The sequence below is a fragment of the Anthonomus grandis genome, chromosome 17, assembly GCF_022605725.1.
Source record: "Anthonomus grandis grandis chromosome 17, icAntGran1.3, whole genome shotgun sequence".
Taxonomy (NCBI): Eukaryota; Metazoa; Arthropoda; class Insecta; order Coleoptera; family Curculionidae; genus Anthonomus; species Anthonomus grandis.
This window is the reverse complement of record NC_065562.1, coordinates 2,144,593-2,157,042: the sequence shown is the minus strand read 5'-3', so window position 1 is coordinate 2,157,042 and position 12,450 is coordinate 2,144,593. Positions and strand designations below refer to the sequence as shown.

General features: G+C 35.7%; 1 protein-coding gene across 4 annotated transcripts in view; it reads left to right on the top strand.

Annotated features, from left to right (window-relative positions):
* Window positions 1-12,450, top strand: part of LOC126746095 (retinal guanylyl cyclase 2-like) — a 407,445-nt gene that overhangs the window by 228,906 nt on the left and 166,089 nt on the right. For all 4 annotated transcript variants that reach the window (XM_050454204.1, XM_050454203.1, XM_050454205.1 and 1 more), the window contains exons 5-6: window positions 385-625; window positions 7,656-8,013. In XM_050454204.1, coding sequence (XP_050310161.1) covers window positions 385-625; window positions 7,656-8,013 — 599 coding nt within the window. The remainder of the gene's footprint in view (window positions 1-384; window positions 626-7,655; window positions 8,014-12,450) is intronic.

Here is a 12,450-nt window from a genome sequence, read left to right as displayed (position 1 = left end):
TCAGTGTTTCAATTGTCAATACACTAGATGTGAGAGTAATTGGCCTGTTTTTCTGGCCTGAGAGCAATCTTTTCTAGGTTTTGGTATGACAATTGATTTGAATTTACTTTACTCTTTATTACCCAGATCTAAAGTCTGTAGAATACATTATTTTACATAGAAAGGTCTCTAATGTAGATAAGTTTTGGAACCGGGGAAGGTCATTCGTTAAACCTTTTTAACGAATCATATTTTCGATGCGGTCTCCGAGCTGAATTCTGCTAACTGTAAACTTACCTATGATATTTAATTTATTAATTTTATAGAACTTATTAACAATAAACTTATATTTGACATTTCAGTTTTTATTTAAATAGATTTTTCAAATTTATTATTTTTTTGTAGGTATATTTGCCCCGACTTAAACTGCACAAAAAGCTTATATATTCCACCACAGTGCAAAAGCAATGATTGTGCAGTTTTACTGACGTCAGATTGGGGAGCCATGAAGTTTGTTACATATCACATACAAGAAAATAATTTATATGTTAAAGTGTTGTTTTTGGGAGATAATCTGCCGGAAGCAATAAATTTTCTCAAGAGAACTTACCACGAGGAGTATGGACGGAGAGTTCAGCGTAGTTTGGTAAGTTAGTATGTAATTAGAAAAGTATTCTCTTTACTTTTTATGTAATATCAATCATATATATTGTGTAATAACCTAAGCTTTTAAGTCTTTGTTTTGCTTAGTTAGGAGTTAAAGGACTTCATTTCCATTCATTAAGGACTGCTTTTTTGTATATCCAAAAAAGATAGGGGCTATTACTTTTCTATCACTGATACAAAAATAATGACAAGAGAAAAGTATAGCACCAAGGATGATGCCATATTGTTGAAACGACGAAGTAAAAATACAGAGAGTTCAATTTTTATATCTCTAAAGAGAATCACCAATTCCCTTGAACTATTAAACTATTCATTATATAAATAAGAGCAATAATATGTCAGTTAAGACTCCATTATATATTTTACTTTTTTCAACAAGCAGGTAGTGCACCTTCACATCTTCACTCACTATATATGTGTGTGTAAAAATGTTTGTATGGATGGCTGTTGCAAATATAGTGGCATATAAGAGCCCCCAGCAGATTTTCCTATTGAGTCTTAGAGTTAGACCCGTCCTCTCCGCGTCGAAGCTCAGGAACTTTTTGGAGTAAACCAACACATCGGTGTCATTCCAATCTCGCATCATCCTGGGCGACGGCCATTTCGCGATCTCTCCTTTAAGGAGAACTTTGTTGAGCCTATAAGAAAGGGTAGGTCTAGTAAAGTGCCCGTCAGCTCCTTTTTATGCGTTGATGTCCGCCATCTCATTTCCGGCGTGCCTCTTATATCCTGATACCCAGGCAAGAGTAATCTGATTCCGAGTCGCTAGGCCATTGAGCCTGCTGTGATATTCCAGTAGCAGCCTGGACCTGCATCTATCCGTGTACCACATTTGCGATCCACCTTGGGATTGCGCACCATTCTTCTCTTGTAGGGAAAATGAGCCTGTGTATAATCTATCAAAACAGTTTGCCGGCTCCATATAGTCGCCTGCCTGAGACATATCAAGTATATCCGATCAGATATCAGATATCAGATTCCCCTCAGGATTGAGAGGTTGACTTATTAGAAATTGACAGATAAGCAGTAAGGTTATCCGCGTTAAGGTTTTCTTTCCTGTAGATGGAGATTGCCCTCGTGGCTGCATCCTCTTGTATATTAAGCGGTGTTATGTTTAAAAGAGCCTCCATGCCTAGGGTTGATTTCATGATATAACTCGATATGGCCGTCTTCTGCTTACCTTTCCTCCATGATACCAGAGCTCCATACAATACGGGGGGTCTCACCATTTTGGTATAGATCCAATAGATCATTTTACGAATCACACTCCAGGACTTACCAAATATTTGTCTTGCCGTCCAAAGGTTTCTCGTGGCTTTTTCTAGTACTGATTCGAGGTTCGCTTCCCAGGTGAGCTTTCTAGCCAGGAGGCGACTCAGCTATTTCACTCTCTCCCTGGGAACGATCTCGATGTCCCTCATCCAGAGACTGAGGACATTCATCACCATCTTCCTGGTAAATGTCACAATGATCGTCTTCGCCGGGTTTATAGATATGCTCTCCAAATGTCATTGAGATATCATCCGCATAATCGATGGTCTTGTGCCCTCTGCGGTTAAGGAGTCTAATCAGGTCATCCACCAATTCAGACTATAGAAGAGGAGGCGGTACCACGCCCTGTAGGCATCCTTAACCGCAGTGACACTGAGATTTTTATTTTATGCAATCCTGTAATAGCTGGTTTGCCCTTCTGATAAGCGAATTGGAGTCGATGCAACGGTCTCGTAGAGAGTATTTCTATCCTGAGTTGTCTTCAACCTATAAAAAATATAGACTAATTGGCCTGTAGAACATTCGTAATTGTAACCGCATGTGTTTTTAGAATTTTGGAAAATTTTACCCTTGTAAAAGTGGTTCAATTACATTTGAAATTTTGGTATAGTTGTAATCTTGTTTGGAACGGTAATTTCGCCCGGAAGGGGATTTTATAAAACTCAAAGGATTTATTTAAGATGAAATCCACTGCGTTACATACCTTAGTGGCACGTTTTTAGTAACCCTCATTGGTTTGCGAGCGTTTCAGTCTGTAGCTATGGTTTTTCGTTTTTGTTTGGCTTCATTTCTTGGGTTTGTTGGCATTACCCTGGACTCCGGTTTATAATGCTTGGATCTTCTGGAAGTCGGAGATAGATACCTGATGTAACCCGTTTGACTGACGGTGGTTGAGTTGAACCTGAATTCTCACCAGTTCGTTACCTATTATACCGATTTTGATATACTGTCCCTGTAGTGACTGGAACACACTTTAAGAGGAGCCTATACTGTTGGCTATCTAACTACAACCCCATAGCAGTTTAGCATCAGCTAAGTACCTAGTTTTAAAATCAATTTGTTTAGTTAAATATTTCGAATTGTTAACTTTATTTGGCTATAAGCGAATACAAATACATAAGCTATGAAGTTAGTTATTAATTTGTAATTTTAGTGGAGGTAGTAATTAGGTTTAAGTAATAAGTGTTGGCAAAGCTTATTATTTCTGTTTCTTTCTTACAAATGATCGCATGAATCCTATGACAGGCGAAACACGTGCAATCCTTTGACCTTATATTCAATATAAAGGGTGTCCCAATAAGAGCGCACGTTTTAATTGGTAAATAAAAGTCATAATTTATTTTAAACTGAGTGATGTAAAGCTAATACACTGCAATTAAACGTGAAAAATAATATCTGGCAAATGGCCGCCTCGACTTTCGTGACAGACTCTTATTCGTTTTGAGAAATTTTCATTTACATTTTCACATAATTGCGGCCCAATTTCGCTAATAATACGTCTAGTTTCGTTTTTCAACTGTGGAATTGTTGTTGGGTTATTAGCGTATATGAGGGATTTTAAAAAACTCCAAAGAAAAAAGTCACAAGGCGTTAAATCGCATGATCTTGCGGGCCAGTTCTGGTCGCCATTCCGTGAAATGACACGACCGGGAAACTTTCTTTGCAACAATTGAATTGCTTCACGTCTAGTGTGACATGTCGCACCATCCTGTTGGTACCACATACCGCCCGTATCCATACCATCCAATTGAGGCCATAAAAACTCAGTGAGCATATTACGATAGCGTGCGCTGTTCACGGTAACTGCATTTTCAGCCTCGTCCTCTAAGAAGTACGGTCCAATTACTCCACCTGTCCAAAGTCCGCACCAAACAGTGACTCTTAATGGATGCATTTTCTTCTCATGAATGACTCTAGGATTTTCTTCGCCCCAAATTCGGCAATTATGTTTATTAACGAAGCCATTAAGGTGAAAGTGTAAACAAATTTTTTTTCGAAAAATCGACATCCATTTGTTGTTTTTGCAATACCCAAGAAGAAAATGTACGGCGCGTCGCATGGTCCACTGGCTTTAATTCTTGAGTCAATTGAATCTTATAGGCATGTAAATGAAGATCTTTTGTTAGAATTCGGTGGGTAGTGGTCTTCGAAATGTGCAACTGCTGTGCACGATGACGGATAGATGTTCCCGGATTCTCGCCAACACTTTCACGCACTGCGGCAATATTTTCAACAGAACGGCTAGTACGGTGACGCACTGGTGTTTTTACATCCACGACAGAACCATTTTGTTCAAATTTATCAATTAGTCTTTGGACGGTCGTGTGATTTGGTGCATCGTGTCGACCAAAAATGCCCTGCAATTTACGAACTGTTTCCGCAAAACATTCTCCATATTTGTAGTGTGTTTTAACAATAATAATTCGTTGTTCGACCGTATATCGTTCCATGGCTACTAATCGCAAACTGTTTACATTATTCTTTTCAGTTTTTTTTTGACATACTGCGATAAAAAAAGAATGCTGCGCAATTCAAAACGTGCGTTCCTATTGGGACACCCTTTATTTGAGACTTGTTTAATTTATTACTATTTAAAATTAGGGCGATTATATTTTGGGATAAGAAAGTAATTGTTTTCATTTATGTAACTGCAGAAAGGTAAAGCCATCAGTGGTCAATAGGAGAAACTGGGTAACAATGAGACTTTTTTTTCTTTTTACTATAAGATTATTACTATTAAATGTATAAACAAAATTTTTTAATGAGTGTATTTTCTCATCCTTTTATTAACACAATATGTATAGAATTTAGCAGTACCTGTTTTAAGATCTCTGAATTTGACACATAAAATTCAGTTGTCATTTGTCTCAGTGTTACCCATGCATGAGTAACAGTAAGACACTATATGTAATTGCCCAAATATTAGTGATTAAAACAAAATAAAAACTCCAACTGTTTATTTCAATTTTCATTTTAAACAGAACATCAAAGGAAGTTGTGGCTTTAAGCTTACTTTAATTTTTAAAGTAAGAAAACATATTTTAAAAGAAGTTTAACGCATATTCATTAAGTTAAAGTTTAATTCAAACGAAAAAAATGAATTTTGTCGCTTAATATGACCGTAATTAAGGGGTTTGGTAAAATAATTTTAACGTTCTTAATTGGTATTGTGGCAATGTCTGGGATAACGGGAAAGTAAAATTTTGAATCAGTCTTTTGGCTTTTTCTCATAAAACTAATATTCGCCTCATTTGTCTCAGTAACACAAGAAAGCACCTTTCCTATGTAGTAAACAGGCTTTGATTTTGTGTTTTTTGGTTTAAATTCAACCAGAACATAATCCTCAACCTCTGGAAATGTTTACAGATCTTCAAATGCTGTGGGATCCACTTCAGGTTGAAGATTCAGATTCAGATGATGCATCAGAATGCCATTCTTCATCATCTTCATCACTGTCCTGAATCTTTCTTTTTCAGTGCATCTATTGAGCTTGAAAGTATTGTTTTGTAGCCTGTCTTTCTTTCAGCTCAAATTTTTCGGGTGTATCGGTGGGTATCATGCTTTTTCCCTTTCGTCTGCATTTGGATGTCTCTTCTCGGCTCAGCTTTAGGAAACTGTCGAATTTCTTTCGGGGTTATAAATCTATTTGCGTTTAGTTTAGTTTGATCATTAGTTGGTTCCCGAGGAGGAGTTTGATTAAGCAGTTCTAGTTGAGGTCTATCAGTGACTGAGCAAGGCAAAAAGTCAATATCTGTAAATATTTCTCTGTTAAAGGAAAATATCCCGCATTTTTTAAAAGCGGAGGTAATATTTGCTGAAGTCATTACTTTTTGATATGCTTCCCCCACACAACCTGCAACTTGATAAATGGTAACTTGCTTTCCAGGATGATGCATCAGCCAGCTATCTATAGCAGCATTATAAGCAATACTGAAAGACTTAAAAATGCCAACGTCTAAAGGTTGCATCTTATTGGTCGAGTGTGGTGGAAATGTCACAATAGTGACGCAATTTTCCTTAGCAAGTTTGATAACCTGGATGGATAGATGACTCTCATGATTGTCATAAAGTAAAAGACTTGGATTTTCTTTCGAACTAGAGGTGTGCTTAATAAAGTGCTCCATTACTTTTAAAAACAAGTCGGCTTTCATCCAACCAGACGGAGACACCAGACCTAAAGTACCAGGATGAGCACCAACAATCATGTGTTCTTTGAAGTGAACCCGTGGAAAAACCATAGCAGGAGGGAGATGATTTCCTGCAGCACTTACTATTGCACATGCTGTTACAAGAACACCCTTTTCTCCACTTGTAACTTTATTGACTTGTTTTACTCCTTTTTCGGCTAAAACTTTAGCAGATTTTTGAACAGTCACTGTAGCCGTTTCATCAAGATTAAAAATACGCGTCCCATCGCTAAATCTTTCATTGCGTTTCATTGCTTTAAATAAGTTATTAAAAAACATATTAACGTTATGCCTATTAAATGGTGTGGCCCGTGACAGACTACATCCTTCTGCAGTTCTTAAAGAAACATTCGGATTTCTTCTTATGAAATTTCTCATCCACTCCTCCCTGTCATTTTATTAACGAACCATTTCGGAGGCATCTTAAAATGGTTTATGAATGCATTTTTTCTTGCTCCGTATTAAATACTTTATTTACTGCATAATTAGGTGTATACCGAATCAATTAATCCTAACTGGATTTTCTCTTTCGCACATATCTAAAAATAGATATTGTATGTATTTGGTAAGTGTGATTAAACTAACAATTTTTTACCTAGATAAGGTCTGGAAACTTAAATTTTCTTGTTTTGCAACAGATCTAGTGCTAGGTCCGCTAAGCACAGCTTCAACTGCCCTTTTCATAGTTCGTCGGAAAATGTTCCATAGTTTGTTTTCCTTGGTGGATTCCTCGGCATTCTGAACACTTTTTTTATAAAATTCTAATAAAAAAAAGCGAGTTCTATATTTTGTAATAATATCTGGGTAATAATAAGACATGTCTCAATGTACCCCGTCTCACTGTTACCCATTGTCGCTAAAGCTAAAAAAAAACAGCATAACCCTAACCTCAAATTTCTTTTGCTCTATTAAACTGCCTTATTCTGTTAGCACTGTAATCTACACATAAGTTTATGGTAATACTAACAAACTGCTAAATATTCAACTTAATTTTACAAAAAAGTCTCAACTTACCTGTTGATATTTACTTTTTGCACATGAAAGGCACGTGAACGCGACAGAATTTAATTCAAACACGAACGAAAATCAAACGGATAAGAAATCGGTAACTTTCAATATAGCTAAGATACACAAGTAGTGACATCTTTTGACTGGACAAAGAACCGGAGCAATTTCGAATGTCTGTTCCCCGTGTCTCACTGTTACCCAGTTTCCCCTACTACGCAGGGTTACTACAACATTTTAAAGACAAAATAATAATTAAAGGATTTTATTTGGCTAAGGAAAAAATCTGGTTTCACCATGACAATGCACCCGTCCATTCGTTTATTGTTACGATGGCTAAAATCAGCGAACTGCTGAAAGTTCGAATTGTTTACCCAACCATCATATTCGCCACATCTAGCCCTCAGCGACTTATTTCCTAAACTTAAAAAATAGTTTGGAAGTGAAAACTTCCCATAGTCCTTCGAAATAATTCTGTTTAGTTGTATTTTCCTGTAAAAAAAGCTACATGAGAATTTGGTTTTTTAAGTATTATTTTATTTTCAGGTAATATTAAACTGGGCTCCAAGTAATGTCATCCTCCATTTAAAAAACTTCGTAACGGTTTCCTTTGAAAGTAGCGAGCGGTTTAATTTTACACACTCGACGAAAGTCGGCTTCAAATATGAAATGCACCGATTAGTAAAAGTCGCGTGGAACAAAGTGGAAAAATCAGCCAAACCGCTTTACGAAATATTAAGGAGCTTTATGTTTAATGCAGATACGTATCAAGAACTATTAGAAATGTACGAGGAACAGGGCCGTCCCGTTGATAAAAAAGCACTTGCTTGCGAATGGCTTAGGAAAAATCCAAATATTTGGACCAAATGGAGGAAGACGACTGTACAAGCTGAAATTTATATTGGTGAGCATTTATTGTATACTTTCTTTTTTCATGTTTTAGTAATTTTACATGCATTTTAATTACTGCTTAATTGATAGTTTCTCTTTTTAAAATAAAAGTAAAAAATATGATGAAATACTTAACTCACGGCATGAATAAAAAAGAGAACATTTCTAGCACAGAACCAAGACCAGGATATTTTTCTAAAATATAAGACGACTTGAAGAAAAATTAGTTTTGTAATATTTGTTCAAACTCAATCAGCTTGGTTTCATTTCCTTTTACATACTTTTTTACTTATATTGAACTCTACAGGCAAAAATCTGTTAAGTAACATAATAAATAAAATTAAAAGTATTGAAAAAAACATTCTATAGGTTTATAGGTTTATAGTGGCTCATCGAAAACTTAGTTCATTAGCTTTTTTAAAAACGCTCGCACCTGTCTTTTTTATTTACGAGCGGGACACTTAGTAATCCCAAAATCATCTTAATACTCCTAAGAGGGGGTGGAACCAACCCTAAAATACGAAAGGGAGTCGAGTGATAATTCGTTAAAGAAGGTCTTACGATTCTCTTTACAGTAATACTTAGTATCTTGTAGTTTAGTAAAAACTTTGTACGCATGTCTGGTCAGATCTATACAGGGTGTTACAAAATTCGGTACAAATATTTTAAGCGCGTATTGTTGGAGGTAAAATAAGACTTTTTTTCCTATAAACAAGTGTCGTCAAATACATTTCCTCAGAGCTATAGCCCGCGCAAATTGCTTAAAGAAAATCGATTATTTATATATAATAACAGATGTTGCACATATAATTTTCGCATAACTAAAATGTTTACTTCTTTAAACAATATTTTCTACTGTGCTTTCTTTTAGTAGCTCTTTTCATTCTTTCCAGATATAACGCTTTTTCTTCTCGACATTCTGCCTTTTTATGTCCTGATTCCCACAGAGGAAGCATTTATTATCCATATCTTTTACGGCTTCTTTACAGCTTCTGGCCTCATGTCCGTACTTCCAGCATCTGTAACACCTATCGACTACTATCTCTCTCTCTCTCTATCCTACAGTCAGTAAGTCCGATTCTAACATGAGATCTTGCTTGAATATGTACGGATTCAGATTCTATAATATTCAGGGTGGCGGATTGCCCACCATACGGATTTTTATTTACTGAGAGTTTTATGTGGTCCCAGTTTCTTATCAATCTTTCTTTCGTCAACACATACCTTACTTCTTCAGCTGTAAAGACAATATCCAGATCGCGATTGAAGAAAGTTTTTGTTTTTTCTCCTTTGCCCATAGCTCGAACCCTCATATCCTCCAGAGCTTTTGCTACTTCCTCTTTAGTGTTGTCTAATTCGATATTGTCTCACAGTTTGAGCAGTAGATTTCCGTTAGCAGTTTGGCGTACTTGTTTGATAGATGCCTCTATGTTCTTATTTGAGCTGTTGATTTTCATTTCCTGAACGTCTGTGCCTCCTGTTTTGTATCTTACTACTTCTTCCAGGTTTAGATATAATCCTCCTTCGGACTCTATAGGTTCTTCCTCCATCAGTTCTGGAAATCTGTTTGAAATTTCTTCCGCTAGTCCTACTGCATTTCTTATCGATGACCGTCTTTTATTGAAGGCAAAGAGATGATCTGGCCTGCGACCGATTGTTGACCTTTCTTCTAGTTCTGTGATGCTGTATGCAGCAGGTGACCACAGACTTTTTATAGTTTGCTCGCATTTTTTGTAGGTTTCTAGGTATAAGCCTTCTAGAAGTGAGACGGTCTCCTTTATGGTTTTGAAGACTGTTCCGTTTCTTTGTTCTTCTGTTTTTCGAGTTTAATGTTTAATGTCTCTAGTCTCTCCATCTTTTGTTTTAACTCTACGATTTCAGTGTCATTTGTGCGACTTTGGCTTTCCAGATTTTCAATGTAGTTCCTGTATTCTTTGTCCTTCGTACTGTTTTTCTTTTCCATCCTTATTACGTTGATATTAAATTTTTCAATCATGTGTTTAATCTCGGATGCTAGGGCTTTGACGGTCTTGTGTACATTTTGGGTTGCCACTCCAAATTGTACTAGGTCTCCTGCCTTCATTGCTATTTCATCTACCTTGCCCAGCAAGTTGGTGGATTTAATACTTGGGATAGTTTGCTGTAGGTCACATTCTCTTTTAGATTCAGTTGTTTGCATATCAAACGATACTTCGCTTAGTTCCTTTTTTCGGTAATGTTCTCAAAGAAGATTCCAATATCTGCTGTGTTCTATCCATCGGACGAGAAGGATCCCTTGCGCGAAGTAGGGGGAGGTCTACCAATAGAGTCTCTCCTTTTAAATACATCATTTCTTTCTCTTTCAGAATCATTAGCTTTATTAGTTTTCGTTTTTAGATTTTGATACTTCGACTTAGGTACTATTTTCTGAGATTAACGATTGATTAACATTTATTTTTTTTTTAAGTTATTTTCATAATCGATTTTTGAATGACATTTACTTGTTCAAGATAGCAACCTCTTACTTCCCCCCACGCAGATATACCATAACTCAGTTGTGATTGCACCAGTGCTTTGTAAATCGATAAAAGTTTTGTATTTAAATAAAACTTTAAATATTTAAACTTTGAGATTAATACTCGTATTTTTTCAGTCAAATGTTAGCGTGATTCTATTTTTTTTATATCCTATTTTAGACGCTGGTCTAAAACAATTCCTAAATATTTAATACAACTTAAAACATTAAGTGACAATTTATTGCCTATAAACCAGAAATAATCACGAAGTCTCTTTCTGCAAGGATTTTTAGTTCTTGCGATGTCTGCGCCGTATAGAAAATTACGACATTATCGCAATAACTCACAGTTTTTTCCGACGTTAAGTTTTAATAGGCTATTTACATATGTAATAAATTTGAGCGGATCCAAGGCCATTTTTGACATTGACAATTTTGACAAATTTCAACTCCATTTACTTTTACAAATTGGCATCTATTTGATAAGTAACTTTTTAATAGTTTTTGGGATACCGTAATTGCCAAGTTTTTTTATACAAATTTCATGATCTACAGTATCAAAAGCTTTTAATTAAGAAATAGTAATAGATAATTAATTAAGATTAAGAATATGGGAAGATGCGCAAGCCCCATACTAAGAATCGTGCCACCTTATTTTCCGTCTCCTTATGTCTCAGCCACTGGCTTGTGGTGCCGTAACGTAAAATAAAAACCATATTTCCATATTCTATATTTGAATAAATGTGTGGCATTTTATAGGGCTTTAATCATACAACGCGTCAATCACACTAGCACATATCAAAACTAGAAAACAGACCGAACAATCGGTACCAGCATTTGTGATAAGATACTGCTTCTAACTATTTAAAACATTTTAATTACACTATAATTTAAAAACAAATGAGAATCGGATAAGAATATATGGGGTTTTTTAAATTATTTTCACGGGTACAATACTCACTTAGATGTTTGGTGGGTTTCTCCCGACTCATTCTGTTTATCTCTTTCACAAATTTAACGATCGTATTATTATGAAAATGTAAATACATTAATTTATTCTCCTAGTTTTTGTACTATTTTATATGTACTCTGTAGTTAAAGTTGATTCGTAGCGTTTATTTAGGGTTCTACTTATGTTTGGTTTATTATTTTTATCTATAGTGACTAGTTTTTAAGTAGTTCATCTTGTTTTGAGGGCCCCATTTTGGTCCCAATTTAGGTTATATTATTGTAAATCCCAAAAGTAGTTTTAGTTTTCTAGAATTTGTATCCTTGCTTGCTTTGACTATCAGTATTCTCCTAAAATTATTGGTCTCTTTCGGCAAAAACAATGAAGATAATTCAGTTTTAATTGTTTAGTCAGTTTTTACCTTGGAAACAATTAAGCGACAGTCAAGGCAAGTTAGGTTAGTGTTTTTGACGTTGACAATAAAAGTGTGTTTCCGAATTTCGTTACAATTAGTGTCAGAAGTAAAGGATATTAGGAAGCTCATTTTAGTGGATGCCTTTAACAAGAAGTCAGGCCAAGATGGAGACCGAGAAATTGATGGAGCTGCTATTAAGGAAGTTTGACGAGCAAAAAGTAGAACAAGAGGAACGAGACAGTAAACAGAGGGAAGAACTAGAAGAACGAGACAGTGAACAGAGGGAAGAACAAGAAGAACGAGACAAGAAACAGGAAAACTGACCTGAAGAAGAAAAATGAAGACCTGATAAGGATCATGAAAGATGACTTACTGAATTTAAAAGATAATCTTAAAAAGGAGCTGCAATGCTCCAGCTACCTAAAAACATTTGAAGATCATTTCAAAATTATTCAAAAGGTTTTTGTTAAGCTCTGGAGGCCAACCTGAAGCTAAGTCCTAAAAAAGTGTTGCTTATTTCAAAAAGAAGTTCGATACGTTGGCCATGTAATATCAGAAAAAGGTGTCAAGACTGATCCAGATAAAGTAAAAG